The 16,193-nt window shown below is 45.2% G+C and overlaps 1 protein-coding gene across 5 annotated transcripts in view; it reads left to right on the top strand.

Moving 5' to 3' along the window:
- Positions 1–16,193, top strand: part of SVIL (supervillin) — a 950,451-nt gene that overhangs the window by 716,893 nt on the left and 217,365 nt on the right. For all 5 annotated transcript variants that reach the window (XM_069648084.1, XM_069648081.1, XM_069648082.1 and 2 more), the window contains one exon: positions 15,097–15,244. In XM_069648084.1, the coding sequence (XP_069504185.1) occupies positions 15,097–15,244 (148 nt within the window). The remainder of the gene's footprint in view (positions 1–15,096; positions 15,245–16,193) is intronic.

Genomic DNA, 16,193 nt, shown 5'->3' with positions numbered 1-16,193 from the left:
ACCAGAATATGGTGTTCATTCAACCACTCCCCTCCATTCCTCCTGTCCCAAAGGCGGAAAAACACCCATCTGTGCTGCTACAAGAGCTTCAGTCCCTCCTACGAAAAGGGTCAATTGAATTGTACTAGCGCACATGCAGGGCACCGGAGTATACTCCAGATGCTTTCTGGTGAAGAAAAAATCAGGTTGGAGACACAGACTATACCTACAGAAGGCTCAACAAATTCCTCAAGTCTCAAATGTTTTGCCTGGTGATGCTGCAACTAGGGGTGTCATGATATTAGTTTTATGGCGGTATGATAACCTTCTTGCCAAATGATGGTATATCATGGTTATCGCAGTATAGCAGGTGGAGTTAACTAATCTTAACAAATATTTTCTTAAAAGTTCATACATTGTCAGATTTATCATCACAAACAAAACCAGGCACCCAGGGCCAGAATTGGGCTTTTCAACATACTTTCCACTGAAAGGCCACCCCTTGCTTCATCAAACACAAGTGTGTAGAGGAGGAGGGGAGGGGGGCTGCTGCGACTGGCAAAGCAAACTTAATAGCTTTTCTTAAGTGGTCATGTATGTTTTTAGCTCCCCCACTGGCTACTGGTGAAGATGAACATGTTGCCATCTTGATGCTCTCTCTCTCTCGCTCTCTCTCTCTCGCACACTCTCTCACCCTCTCTCTCACCCTCTCTTCCTTTAGTATACTTGCGGGCCAATAGATGTTCAGTAATCACAGACATGTTACTCTTTGGTATGGCAGCAGGAAATCCATGCAGAGATGAGTGAATTTCGCGGTGTCTTATTATATGTGAATTCAATGATGCAACCAGGGAAATCCCCCCATTGTCATATGTTTAGAAAACATTCATTATAAACCCCAAAGCCGCCAACCCAAAGTAAATCCTTTTCCTTCTTGGCACTGTATTTATTCTTCCTATTGCTGACATATTGATTTTGTGTCGGGCAAGAGTGGTTTACGGAATAGCATTAAAAACTGCTCCAACTGAAACTACTGTACCGAATAAAATAGTTTTTTTTTTACATTGCCTTTTTGCATTTGAAGTTCTTTAACTTACCATTAAGTCAATGCTTTTTAGTTAATTTACGAATAGGCAGGCAGGATTTTCCAGCTGTAGCAAGGTAGCATTTTAAAAATGTCTCTGCACATATTTAGCTGATCCTCCAGGAATCTAAAGCGGCTGCAGAATTGGTCTTTCATGGCGCTCACTCGTTGATCGCCTTGAATGAAAGAGTGACTAGTGGAATTGCTATAATGCACATTTTGAGCAATGGGCTTGCTGCTCAGTCAGAGGTAATTGCTCTGAAAATTGGCCCCTGACAACTCTTTATCCTATTAAAAGGAGAAAAGTCACTCATGTACAGTCTGAAAGCCCATGGCGTTGTTTCTTTTGTCACAATGTCATAGCCAACACAGACACACTGAAAGGTTGCATAGTGATCTAATCACTATAGCTTGTTTACCATCTGCCTGGTGCATTATGAAGGAATATTGTCGGAGTCACCACTGACCATGTAATCCTAAAGGGACAGCGTTCAGTGGGCGCTGTTGATTTCTTTCTTGATTCTTGCAATACATGTTCATTTACCTTCTTAAAGATAGTGGCAAAAAAGAAAAGCTTTGAAAATGACAGTTAGAATACATATCGGCACAAATATGGCCTAGACCACCACAGTTTTCCCCATGTTTGAGTGCAATAGGACCCTTGTGATGAGAGTTCAGAGGGAGGAATGCGTTCATGGGTGGTGTCGCAAATTGAGAATAGACCTACGAAATATTTCACCCCCATTGCTCTGGATACTTCAAATTGAATGTAGAATCTGCCCTGCCTGCTTGAGTCCAGTGCCATATGCAGAAGGCAGGTAGGTGAAGGATCAAGCGAAGCAAAAACACTAGTGCCAATGTGCAAATCTACACAGAAAACGGTGGGGGGCAGTTTATTTACTAGCAGAAAGCACTGATAGGCCCAGTGTTCACACAGTCTACAGCAGGGTCGGACTGGGGCATACAACTGTCTCGTGCACCAACATAAAAGTGGCCCTATGTTGCAAATGGGAATTCATCCCTTTTGGAACACCGTTTGAAAAGTACCCAAGGAGGTGATTTTTGGTAAAATGTGATGCAAATTGTACATTTAAAAGAATATTTACTCGGCAACAGTGGCCAAAACTATTAGCCGCATAGTGAAGTCACTCATCAAACTGGCCCACTTTGGCCAAAAATGTGCCCCACTTTGACACAAAAAACTGGCCCACATTTTGTGTTTTCGGTTCGGCCATGGGCCTATTGCCATAAAGGCCAGTCCATGCCTGGTCTAAAAGTTCCTTGAATCTAAACCTTGGGGAGAGTAATTCGATATTAATGACTTCACTGGCCATCCTTTTTTTTTTTTTTTACAATTTGCATAGCCAGAGCAAGATCTGTTCCAATGTGGGTTTGCTCAGTGCAGTAGGACCTTAACTTACTGAACTAATGGCACATGATGCCGGGCCAGGCTGAATCGATACATTTCTGCTCCCTCTGGCTGAGTAGTTGCTAAGCAAAGTGATCCTGGCTCCACTGTTCTGCAAGTCACCAAGTGTTTTATTACGTTTGTTTACATACGAATAAAAGGAAAAATAAAATGCTCACTTTCAGTTCAGGCCCTCAGCTCATCCTCGTGATGTCCCTGTGGTCTTGCTAATTGCTAATTGCAAATTGAAAATCGGGACAATCACCATAGAAGATCTGACCTGTAGCGTGGAGCAGCATGACTGTGTGAAAACGTTTCAAATGTGTATGCTGCCTTTCAAATAAATAATGCATGGAAAAAAATATCTTTGTTCTAGTTTGCCCATGAAATCCAGGTCTGGCGGAGTCTATGAAATGGAGTTTCTGAATGCTTAAAGAGCCAGTCAGCTAGCTCATCGTTACCAGCTTTACATGGGAAACACAAAGGTTCAGTTACTGGGCAGCTTTCAACACAATTTGCGCAAAGTCGGCTGATCTTTGACCCAACTCTACTGATCAGAGAAAGAGCGGCTTTTACTAATGTGTCCTCACTTTCCCTATGCTCTTGTCTGCCAAACAAAGCCCCCTTGGCAGACGGCTCATCCAACAGTGCAAGACCAAGACTGCACACTTAACGGAATAAACGGTATACCGGTATAAACAACGTGACGGTTATTATTGTTCAATTAAGTTGTTCACGGTATCTTTAACGGTATACCATTATACCGTTGCATCCCTAGCTGCAACACATCCTGGGCCAGCTGAAATAAGCAGATTTCCTCTCCTCTCTAGACCTAGAGGATGCATGCTTCCATATCTCTGTTCACCGCCGGCACAGGTGTGAACTCAGATTCAAGGTTGCAGGAAAACACTACCAATTCAAGGCCCTGCCTTTTGGGCTAAAATCAGCACCAAGGGTGTTCACCAATGCCTGGCTCCAGTAACGCCGTTCAGGCATTCATTTACCCGTATCTAGACGACTAGTGGTGAGCGCTCCACCGCTTCCACTAGCGACGCAACGGACCAAGGACAATCCTTTGGAGCTAGGCATTGGTGTACACCCTTCATGCTCATTTTAGCCCAAAGGGGCAGGGCTTTGAATTGGTAATGTTTTCCTGCAACCTTGAATCGGAGAACACACCTGTGCCGGCGGTGAATGGAGATAGACCAATAGACTCTCTGTGAAAGTTGCACTTTAAAATGTGCCTAATAGCCTCTCTGTGAATGTTGCATTTAGAAATGTGCCCAATTGTTCCCAATAGCCTCTCTGTGAAAGTTGCATTTAGATTTTTTCCCAATAGCCTCTTTGTGAAAGTTGCACTTTAAAATGTGCCTAATAGCCTCTCTGTGAATGTTGCATTTAGAAATGTGCCCAATTGTTCCCAACAGCCTCTCTTGAAAGTTGCAATTAGAGGTGTGCCCAATAGCCTCTCTGTGAAAGCTGCATTTAGAATTGTTCCCAGTAGCACCGACAAGTATACTGAGCAGACGAGTGCGTAGAGGGGCTGAGTGCGTAGAGGGGCTGAGTGACCAAAACAGGTGAACGCATAGCACGTATGAGGGCATAAAGAGGACGAGTGCCTTGAGCGAACAAATACCCAGAGCGGGACTGTCCTGTTGCTAGAGCGGGCAAGTTGCGTAGAGATACTGAATGCGTGGGGCAGACAGGAGTGCATGCGCGGGGCAGACGGACGCATGGAATGAATAAATGTGCATAGAACGGATTGCAGCGCATAGAATTGCGTGACGTACATAGTATGGATTGGAATGCAGGGAATGTTTGAAAGAGCATATAACACATCATATCCCACCGCACACTTACTCTTCTTTACACCACCACTCAACTAGAACACAGAGATACTATGACATCATTCGGTATAACTGTTCCCATACCAACATCTGCCGCTCATTCCCCATCATTCTAAGTAAACACTGCTGGTTACACACCCCCCAGCCTGGCGTTCTCCTCAGGCCTAACACAGCCACATTTGGTCTGGATAATCCTGCCAGAACGAACACATACTCCTGATCCTTCAACCACCACACCCACCGCTAAGAAGCAGCTACTACATGAATACTGCACCAGCTGCACACATACCCGGTGCGCACACGCGCCTTTGACCCTCTCTACTCTCGCTACTGACCTGAACTTCGGTTCCCAAGGGCGTTCAACCTACCAGCGCCTTCAGACCATACCAATGGTATATAAGGCGCTATATAAATGCAAAATTACATAACATAACAAGCATGCATCCTCTAGGTCTAGAGAGGGGAGGAAATCTGCTTATTTCAGCTGGTCCAGGATGTGTTGCAGCATCACCAGGCAAAACATTTGAGACTTGAGGAATTTGTTGAGCCTTCTGAGTTATAGTCAGGGTCTCCAACCTCCTGATTTTATTCTTCACCAGAAAGTATCTGGAGTATACTCCGGTGCCCCGCATGTGCACTGGTACAATTCGAATGACCCTTTTCGTAGGAGGGACTGCAGCTCTTGTAGCAGCACAGATGGGTGTTTTTCCACCTTTGGGACAGGAGGAATGGAGGGGAGTGGTTGAATGATGATGATGAATGATGGAGAGCACCCATTTGTCAGTGGTGATGGATTTCAACTGTGCCACAAAGTGGGAAAGCCGCTCCTCTACTGGAGAGGTGAAGTAGGGGAGTAAGGGGGGGGCGTAGACGCTGGGTCCTGGCCAGGCCTACTTCGGCACCCTATTTCTGGAGGAAACTCTGCATAATTGCTGGTTTCCTCGATGAGTCTGATCATCCCTTGTAAATCTCTTGGGTGGTGCCAGTGGGGGAATGTCTGTATGAGGATCTATAATCCCTCCAAGTCCTTGAAAATCCCGATTCAGTAAGAACATGCTGGACAGTCTTTCGATTTGTTCTGGTCAGAGCAGTAGGTAGAGTTGGGGGTTTCAGATAGCTGTGGATTACCTGGCTAACATTCCTGTACCCCTTTAACTGTTCAACGTGGAAATAGACAGAATGCCAATCCCATTTCGCTATTCTATGGCATAACCGTCCCTTTAATGTACCAAAGACTGAGTACTGTTTTCGATCTGGATACCATCCAACCAGGTCACACAAGTCCTTGAAGCACACAAATGGGTGTTTCTGAGCAGAATCCAAGTCTGTGCCATAACTCTTGCCTAATTTAGACAGAAACGGGCAAGTGGCAGACAAAATTGCCCTAAAATAAGTGCACCTCTGCGCTTCAGCATTTGAGCCTTTTAATGAGTGTAACCCCAACTCTAGCCATATATATTCAACAGAAGCAGACCTGGGTAGACCCAAAACCCCCTCCAAAAAGGGCTTCAAACGTCTAACCATTTCAGGTCCCTCATCAAAGCCTCCAGGCCGTACAAGATGGAAGGTGAAAACCACTGTTTATACAGCACCAACACTCCCTTCAATGAGAAACCAGCATGATTAATTGTAAACTTTCTGGCCAGAGATGTGATTTTTTTTTTTTTTGCCCGCTGTTAGGGAGAATTCTCATTTCTTTGGTAATTCCCTTCAACCGAGACCCCCAGCTCTTTTGCTGGACTTAGGACTTTTTAATTTTAACCCTGGTGTGAGTGAGACCTTTTTCTCACTCATGTTTTTTTTAACCTGATTTGGATTTTGTTTCCTCCGTTTTCAGGAGTCCGAAAAACTCCAAAGGCATCTACTTTTTGTATGTTGTCACACAGCACTTTCAGTGTAGTGTCACTCAGAAATCCTTTAGCTTTTTCATAAGGTTTAAATACCTTTTCTTGTGTGAACTACCGTTCCCAAGAACAGTGAAGTGAAATTGACTTTACTTACCTTTTCTCTTTGTAGGTCCAGCACACATCTTATGTTGAGTGCTGGTGGGGAGGTTACCTAGTATGGCTGATGGCAGTGGTTTAATTTTCCTACCATTGTGCTTTTCTACTGCAGGCTGAATCTTCAGCTGCAGTATAGCACCCATGGGTGACCTTTTCTCAAATTGGCCCAGTGTTTATTTTGCCATTTTCTATTTGTGAGGTCTTTCTTGGGTTTTACTCCATTCGTCGAGGCAGAGTTGAGCCCTTGGTTTGTTTTTTGCCTTTGGTGGGCTTCAGCCCTGAAGCCCGCCTCTGGCTCCAGTGTGTCTGCAAAGGCAGGATGTGAGGGAGGTTCCCGAAACGCCCCTGTCCTTTGTCTCTGGGAATGCCTGAATGCAACCAGTCCTGATTGGCTGGCTGACTGGCTGTCATTTTAGGGCAGCCACCCTGCTGTGATTGACAGCCTAGGCTGTGCATGAAGGGGAGAAACCTGATTAAAAGGCGAGGGTTTTGGGATTAGACACTTAGGCAAGGGTTTAGGGATTAGAGTCAGTTGACCACTGGGAGAAACACCTGACTAAGAAACCGTAAACAAAGCTTGCTGCATTCTCCTGGAACTTTGAATTGCCCGGTGAAGCCCTGATGCTGTGCTGAAACTCCTTTTTCTAATCGACAAGAGACGCTCCGGAAGGGATGACTTCTTCCCTTGGGTTAGTGGAACCAACTAATCCTGAGACAAACTCCACTGGACCCCGATTGGCTGTACTGCTTTATTGCTGCAAAAACCGAGTGCCAGGGGTTGAGAAATCCATAGTCCAGTGCAACGTCTGAAATCCGTCCAGAAGCTCCAGGAGTTACCAAAGGACCCTCCAGAAGCAGGACCACCCGAGCTTGAGTCCCCTCACCTGAGTGCAGGACTCAAGAAGTGAAGGAAGCCCAACCAGTTCCCGAGATCCGCAGTGGTGCTGTTTACCGAGCGCTGAAACCGCAAAGTGCTGCTGACCCGAAAAGAGCCCTAGGCTGCCGACGACCTCCAAATTGCCGCTGCAGGAGCCCTCCAGACATCCTCCCTCTTGTCCCCACGATTGAGGCTCAGGCCCCCAAGGTCTGCACCACTGCAACAGGTCAGAATCCAGCTGGACCACTCTTCTTCAAACCAGAGGTTTAGACTTGGGGTACTTACTCAGTGTCTTTTAAACTGTGCTTTTCTCAGTTGAGACTTGCTTTGACTTACTTTTTAGAGTTGGTTCTAATTCTATTTTTCCCGGTCTTAACTTGTGACCCTACAAGTGATTTCTACAAAACTCTCTTCCTTTGTGCAAGACCTTTATTATCTAAGAAGTGCTTCAGCTCCATAGACTCTGCTCCAATCAACTTTGGCTGTCCTGGCTCCCTGCAGACTCTTATAGTCCATTGACTTTATTTCTGTCCCTCATAGGTGGGAACTTGTTTTAAACTGTTTAGACTTGTCTAGAATTCATTGGAATGTTTAAGTATACTGCCATTCCCTGACAACCTTTTTAACCTTTTTTCCTTCCTTTAACCTTTCCTTTCTGCAACTTCTGAATCTGCAAAGTATAACTAGTGATATATAAAGGTCATTACTGTCCTTGTGGAATGAAGTCACCTCCGGGTGTAGGAATTGTGTAAGAAGCATATCCAAAGAGTGTCCACTAACTTGTGCTGATTCTGAAAAGTATTTTAAAGTATATTTGATTGTTACATATATTGCCCTTTTTAAAGAACGCTTATTTGAAAATGTATGTTAAGTAAATATGTATAACTGAAACCTTGAGTGTAAGTCTTACTTGGATACTTGTATTTGTGAATTTCATTGCTACAGCTCACGTTTACCCCTCTCGAGATAGTCGCACTACCAAGTTGTGTAGTACAGACCTATACCAAAAGGTGGGTTACGCAATATCAAGCAGATAAGTCCCGAGAGGATAGCTCACTGGCAACGTGCTCGCCTTGGAAGTAAGACGACACAAAGCAACACAGGTTCGATCCCCAGGTCTGCGCTTACAAACCTCTGGGTATTTAAGCGTATTTTAAATATGCAACTAAGACCACAACAAAACAAAAAAAATCTGTAACAGCGCCTTGATGCCCCCGGGCTGTGTGAGCGCTTTAAAAAAATGCAAATATCTCTGACCCTACGCCCGAGACCCATCGATCCCTCCAGCGTGCCCAAGAGTGCCTTCGAAACAGAGCGATGGATGACGCTAAGCAGGCCCATTGGCAGGCTAGAACGAGGGTGTACGAACTAGGTGACAAGGCAGGCAAACTGCTCGCCTGGCTACAGAGGAGGGACGAAGGACAACGCCATGTCCGGGAAATAGTTACGCCACAGGGCGACCGCTACCGTTCAGACTCTGGGATCGCCGAGGCCTTCGCAGAGTTTTACGCGGACCTGTACCGAGCCCCAACCTCACCACTAGACCCCTCCCTCCTAGATGCGGTAACGTTACCGACTCTCTCGGGACTACAGAGAGACCAACTGGACTCTGCCTTATCGGAGGCTGAGATTTCGGAGGCGCTGTCTCAGCTCCAATCAGGGAAGGCCCCGGGCCCAAATGGATTCCCTACTGAAACTTGGCAAAGGTTAGGAGCTGATAAAATGGCGGCTCCTTTACATAGACTGTTCCTTGCTGCCCGGGATCAGGGGACTCTTCCACCAGATCTTTGCAAGGCGACTATTGTAGTCATTCCTAAGCCTGGCAAACCTCCACATGATTGTGCCTCCTATAGGCCTATATCACTGATCAACGGGGAGGCTAAGATCCTTGCTAAGTTACTAGCGAATCGCTTACAGTTAGTTGCATCCACCCTGATCCACCCGGATCAATGTGGTTTTATGCCGGGCAAATCGACTCGGATGAATCTACGCCGCCTCCATCTAGCGTTGGAAAGATCCCCGATCATAGACGAACCCTTGGCCCTGTTGGCAGTCGATTTTGAAAAGGCGTTTGATTCCATTCGTTGGGACTGCCTCTGGGAGGTCATGCGCCGTATGGGATTCGGAGAGGCGTTTCTGGGATGGGTGCAGTTACTTTATGCTAATATCAAGGCTGAAGTGAAAGTAAACGGCTGGTCTTCCAGGTCTTTCCCCCTGGGCCGGGGTACACGACAGGGATGCCCACTGTCCCCTCTTTTATTCGCCCTGGCTATCGAGCCACTGGCTCTTTGGCTTTGCCAAAACACCGCCTGGAAAGGATTTGGATGGCCAGAGGGGCACGAGGATCGTACGTCCCTGTACGCAGACGACCTCCTCGTATATCTGGCTGACCCACCAAGATCTTCCCCCATTGTAACGCAACTGCTTATCCGCTTTGGGGAACTTAGCGGACTTAGAATCAACTGGGAGAAATCAGTCCTCTTTCCGGTAAAGGGTGGAGACCGAGCAATTCCCCAGGAGTGCCCGTATCGGGTGGAACGACAAGGCTTTCGATACCTGGGAATATGGATATCTGGGGACTTAACAAGTTATATAGAAAACAATCTCCGACCGATCACGGACCGCTTTATTATTGATGTCCGACACTGGAAACTCCTTCCCCTGACACTTATGGGAAGAGCGGCACTCTTTAAAATGATATCCCTTCCCAGATTCCTTTACGTTCTCCAGAATGCCCCACTTAGAATCCCTGATTTGGAATTTCACCAGGTGGAGACACTGCTTAGAGATCTTATATGGGGGGGAGGCCAACCACGAATTGCGTTATCCACACTTCAGAGATCGATCTGGGAGGGAGGAATAGGAGTTCCCCGTCTACAAACGTACTACTGGGCAACGCAGCTGGTAGTGGTTAATGATCTTCTCCACGGAAACCGAGACTTGCCCCACATACGTGCTGAGATAGCCACCATGCAGAACACCGACCCGCTGGCCCTCCTTTATCAACCCCTCCCGAGAAACCCCCCACCCACAACCAAAACACACATGATTACGGTGTGGAGACAAGCACACAGATTCATTGGGTGGGGAAACAAAGTTACTACCGCACAACCCCTCTGGCAAAACTATAATCTCGCTGCGACTCAGAAGTTTGAGCCATGGCCCAAATGGGTTAGGGCGGGGATTATTAGGGTTGGGAATGTACTCACGCAGGGAAGTCTGACCTCATTTGACGACCTACAACTACAATTCCAGATTCCACATACGGAACGATACCATTACATACGTCTGGTCCATGCCCTAAGTCCCTACCTAACAGATGCTACACAACTGCCAGACTATACTCCTATAGAGCGTAACATTCTCCCGGCGTACATTCCCACCAAATGCACTTCCATCCTCTATAATGCCATGTCCTCCTTTGCCACCCCTGAACTGAACGAGCTGAAGGCGAAATGGGAGGCGGATGTGGGAGAGATGGATCCAGAGGACTGGATACAAGTCCTCATGCACCCCCGAGAAATCGCTATTTCCTCTAGGCTTCGACTTGTGCAGTTGAAAATACTGCACCGGGTTTACTATCCTAGAACGCGCCTATATGGCTGGAACCGGGCCCCAAACCCGAACTGTTTGCGATGTGGGGAGGAGGAGGGAACCTTCATTCATATCTTGTGGACATGTCCCCGGATACAGACTTTTTGGAACGCATGTTGTAGGGAACTCTCTCGAGTTCTGAACCGAACCCTGCCACTGGACCCAAGGACTCTGCTCCTGGGTGTGCCTGGCGAGATAGAAGCTAATAAATGGGAGACATTACTCCTACACACGGCGATGGGACTGATCAAGCGCAACATAGCGCAGAAATGGGGAGCCCCTGACTCCCCAACATTGGACCAATGGAAATTAGATATGGACAGATGCGCTATGATGGAACATAGGATCTATTCAGCACGAGGCTGTCCCAACAAAGCCCTGAAAATATGGGACAGATGGGAGGAAGGAGCGACCTGAGAACCCCTCCCACTGCCTGTGGGGTGTGCATTGGGTGTTTTGTTTTGTTTTGTTTTGTTTTCTATTGGCATATGTAACTGTATTACATACTACTACATGTTTTGAGGAAGCCGTTCGACTTCTGATGCTACGGTACTACCTCCATTGATTCAGAGTGACCATGACAGTCTTTAAGTTGATTTGTTTGCTTGTTGCTTTATTGTGATTATTTTACTATGTTAAAAAACAATAAAATACTTTATAAAAAAAAAAAAAAAAAAAATGCAAATATATAAATAAGTGTTACGTAGTCTCACACAGTGTTACTAGACCAATTCCTACCCAACACCCGTCTGGATTTGGTTTCCCCTATTTGGTCGAACCCGGTGGTTGCATACATCTCAAGGCCCAAATATTTATACGAGTCAACGGTTTCAATATACCCCACTCTCTAACCTTTAGCTTGCATCTATTGATCTTCTTTGCAGAAACCAGCATAACCTTCGATTTGCTTAGATTTATCGATATCCGGTTTTCAACCGCATACTGCTCCTGCTCATTTAGCATGGACTTCAACCATGTCAAGAGACGATCAAATATTACTAAGTCATCTGCGTATAGCATGGCAAAAAATGGGGTTCTCCCAATCTTCGGAATCAACCGATACTCCCTGTTAGGCGTCCCAACAGATCAGAAATATAGATGTTAAACAGCAGGGGAGCAAGCATACATCCCAGCTTTACTTCCCTGCTAATTCTCATTTTTTTAGACAGTACATCATCACCCAACCGAATCTGGGCCGTGGTGTCAGAGTGTAGTGCTACAATTACGTCAAGCAACCAGCTTGGACAGCCCAATCTTCTTATTTTTATCCATAGAATGTTGTGAGCCCTTTGATCAAACGCGGACCTAAAGTCCTCATATGCAATAAAAAATGAGGGACTGTTAGGCTGATTTGCCTGGGTGATTAGTGTATCCAATACCCAGATGTTGTGTCATGCAGGACCCTGGTCTGGAACGGATGAAGTATATTTTTACTGCCAACCCATGTTTGTAGATGTTCCAGCACTTAAGTGGCGAACACTTTACCAGTGATATCTAATATGGATAGTAACCTATAATTTTCGGGGGATAGACGATCCTCTGATTTGAAAACTGGGACGATTATTGACTCTTTCCAAGAATCGGGTATCTGCCTTGCAGCACATACTTTTTGGTATAGTGGACACAAGACCCCAGCCCAAAGACGGTCACCCCCCTTTAAAACTACAGATGACAACCCATTTGGCTCTGGAATGTTTAAGCTTTGTTTAAGTGTTGACACAGATTTTCAATGGTAAAGACAATGGGCCATTGCCAGGTACTCGAACCCCCAGACTCTACGAAGTCCAACAGGTTAAACATTCTATGTATTTAGGCAGTCCAGGCCCCTTCTGCTAAAGGGTTTAAGATGGAAGGCGCAGGGATCCCTCAGGCTGAGGACAAAACCCTCCACATGTTGTTGGCTTTACCGCTCTGCAACGCCTCCACCATCCGTTGCCAATTTTGAATTAAGCCATACCCTCCGTCTCTTGGCATACCAATTTCTACAGTTATTCTTGGGCCTGCATGAATTTATCGCCAATGAGTGTGGAGAGCTTGAAGACTTTTTTAAACCTCTGTTTCCGTAGGTACCTCTTTGCTTTATTTGCATCCGAGTCATAAGGGTGTACTGCCTGTTTTACCAGAGACCATGATCTTTTTACCCTTCCTTATTCCTTTTCTGTGTGCTAGCTTCTGTAACCATAATTCAATTTAATTTACACAAATATATTTTAGCTTGGGATACATCACCTGCATTTCACTCCACAGTTCATAACATGCCCTGTGAACATTTTTTTCCGTCCAAGCCAACCTATTTTCTCCATGGGAGGTGATCCAGATCGGCCGGGCTCCAGGTACCCTGCTCGTACGACTCCAATCGCCGTCCAAGGCTAAGAACAGCATGGCCACTCATTGGTTTCCTACAGATGTTCAACGTGTTCACTTTCTCAATCAGTACCTTATTACAATATACATAATCCAAAGTTTCCCTTTTATTCCCTTCATACCAGGTAGGTGCCCCAAGGATGTCGCACTTGGTCCTCCCGTTTTAAGATCGCCAGTTCCCAGTCGGTCAGGAACCTCAACCATCTTTTACCTCAGGCATTTGGCACTTTCCTTACCAATTTGCTAGGCCCCACTACAATTCGAGATTTACATGAAATCAAATGTTCCCTGCATCGAGCATTGAGGTCACGCACCCCCCAGAATACCATCTTCTGTGGGTACATTTACCCAGTTTGTAATCGACTCAACATAATTAAATATGTCACCAGTCCCACTGCCCTTAGGATGGTCATAGATGATTTTGAATAGGAACCTTTTACTCTGGATGCACCCCCCAGTAAGGCTTCAACATCCAGAACATTGTCATCGGGGTCAGTGGGTAGCACTATGCTTGATTTATATTAGTTTGACCCCAATGAGCAGCCCTCCATATAGTGCCCCATGGTGCCCTTCTTGGCCCTCATGTGGTGTATAGCAAACATGTCCACTAAAAAGTGAGACGTTAACCAGGTTTTCTGCAACATAAACAATGAGTGACCCAGCAGGAAGTCACTAGAGGAACTCTTAATAACACTAGCCTCTTGGAATACCACTGGTATTCCAAGAGGCCAGTGTTATTTCTCACTTTGCCTTACAGTCGATGCCTATTAGCATACTTTATAACCAAAGCCAACCTTGGCAAAATAAGTTAACGCTGATTTCGTGGGGACCTTATTTTTCAGTGCGATTGTACAATGAATTTTCCCACATGTTCTCAACAGTTTGCTTCTATTGATGTGATTCTTACGGCCCTTCCACACTTTCTTCACAGTTGTGAAAATTCTAGGGTCAAGAGGCTGATAAATAGCAATAAGGGGACTGAAGGGAAGACTCCAATTTATCTCCCTCCTCGAAAGATTTGTGGCAGGCGTGGTGTCATGCTTAACAACGGATTTAATTTCTGGCGACTTCTCTATTCGAGACAGGTACTTTGCGCAACCCATTAGAGATCAGAGGCTACAAAGCCGGACTGTAGTTGTAAGATCTGCCCATTCTGCTTCAGTACTTCCTCATGAATCCACCCACATAGTTGTAAAAGTATTTTTACTGCAAAATGTAAAATGTTTTTTCGAAGAGCCCATATCCGAATTTGCTGTCGCATCCGGCCAATCAGCAGTCCCGTTTGCAAATGAACCATGCTTCTTGTCCACGTCTTGAATTTCCCCACTGCCCCTCCACCACTGGTATAACTTCCAATTCAGAGTGTTGCTGAGAAGAAAAGAGGTTTGGACTCGCTGATAGCCTCTGGGAGACGGGGGGGGGGGGGGGTGAGGGAAGGGGCCTCAGAACTCAGAAGGGGGTATTGATAGTGGCAGAACTTGATGTAACAGGATCAGACCCACTTGGTCTCACAATCTTGCCACAACACTGTCGGTTGGACCATATGTATTCTCTGGGTTTCAAAACAGTATCTAGAAACAGTGCTGACCCACGTAACCTCCTTGGAGACCGACATGTCAGTTACTTATTTCCTACTGTGTTTAACTTGTACTCTATTTGCATGAGAAACAGAGAGGTACCCCTAAAATATCACCCTCCCTTAGTGACCCAGGGAGTACATGGCTTATCTGATTCAACATACAACTTTCATACATGATCATAAATGTAAAGCATAGTTTGATTTGCACATAAGTGCAGAGGCTGTGTACAACTCTGTTGTATCAAATTGTTTTTCTTCAAAGAAAGCTGTATAGTTATCAAACCTTTTCTGTTATTTGAACATTGCTCATCTGTTCATGTAATGGTGAGTTATGACTAGATCACTCTAAATTCATTTCCAGGCTTCAGAGCTTGCAACTTTAATCCAGACAAAAAGAGAACTTGGTTGTAGAGCTTCCTACGTGCAGACGATAGAGGAAGGAATAAATACCCATACTCATGCAGCTAAGGAATTTTGGAAGCTTTTAAGTGGTCAGTCAGAATATCAAGGTAGGTGTTTACACTCCCCTTAGTCTGTGTAAAATGGTGCTAGAATAAGCTGCTTTACTGTTTTGAGATTCTTGAGGTATTATTTGAATCTAATGCAGTGGGAGTGTCTGTGCTTATTACAATGCAGTTTTCTTTTTAAAAAAAGTTCAAAACATGTTTTTAACCATTCTTTAACCCCAATTGCATGTTAAACATAGCTAGTTCTCTGCTTTTTCTACTGATGCTGCTGCATTGATTTTTTTAAAGGCTTTCTTTTTATATTAACATTTTCGTGTATCAATGAAACAATTGAAAACAAACCATACAACCAAGTTTAAAACATAAATTAAAACTTTCTCCCAACCCCCTTCACAGGTTTGCTGTATAAATTCGGTCCTCAATAGTTACAACACATATAACACTGATACTTTAGCAAAGCAGATCGCATTATAAAACCTGAAACTTTTCCCGAATTCCCACGTAAAGGTTGCCTTTCTTTTCTCTGTGCATTTTCCATAAGGGACATTCTTTGAGTCCTCCAACCATGTTGACGTTGAAGGCACACAATCACTTTTCCAGTAACGCAAAACATTTTCTATGCAGATAGATGCCCTAAAAAACCAACATCTCTGTGGGTAAGACAAATCTGCAACCTATTCCTCTTCTCCCAGTACAATCGTTGAAAAAGCATAGTCTATATCAAGCAGCAGTACATTGTTCGTTGTTGTGACCCCTTTCCAAAATTCCCTCAATCCACTGCATTCCCACATCATATGTTCAGATGAACCCACTCTGTGCAACCATCTTACTATCGACGATCCAGCGCTAATCTGATATTGGAACCAGACTGCAGAGGAGCTAATCTAGTTAAGGTATAGTGTCTCATTAGGGGCTCCTAGTTATGGGCACTTTTTCATTCTTTGAGACTCTGAATTTTGGGCCATCTGCGACACATAATGCAGGGATCAAT

Source organism: Ambystoma mexicanum, chromosome 2q (assembly GCF_040938575.1).
Source record: "Ambystoma mexicanum isolate Mex_15411 chromosome 2q, UKY_AmexF1_1, whole genome shotgun sequence".
Taxonomy (NCBI): domain Eukaryota; kingdom Metazoa; phylum Chordata; class Amphibia; order Caudata; family Ambystomatidae; genus Ambystoma; species Ambystoma mexicanum.
Note: the sequence above shows the minus strand (reverse complement) of the source record. Positions and strands in the feature narration are given on the sequence as shown.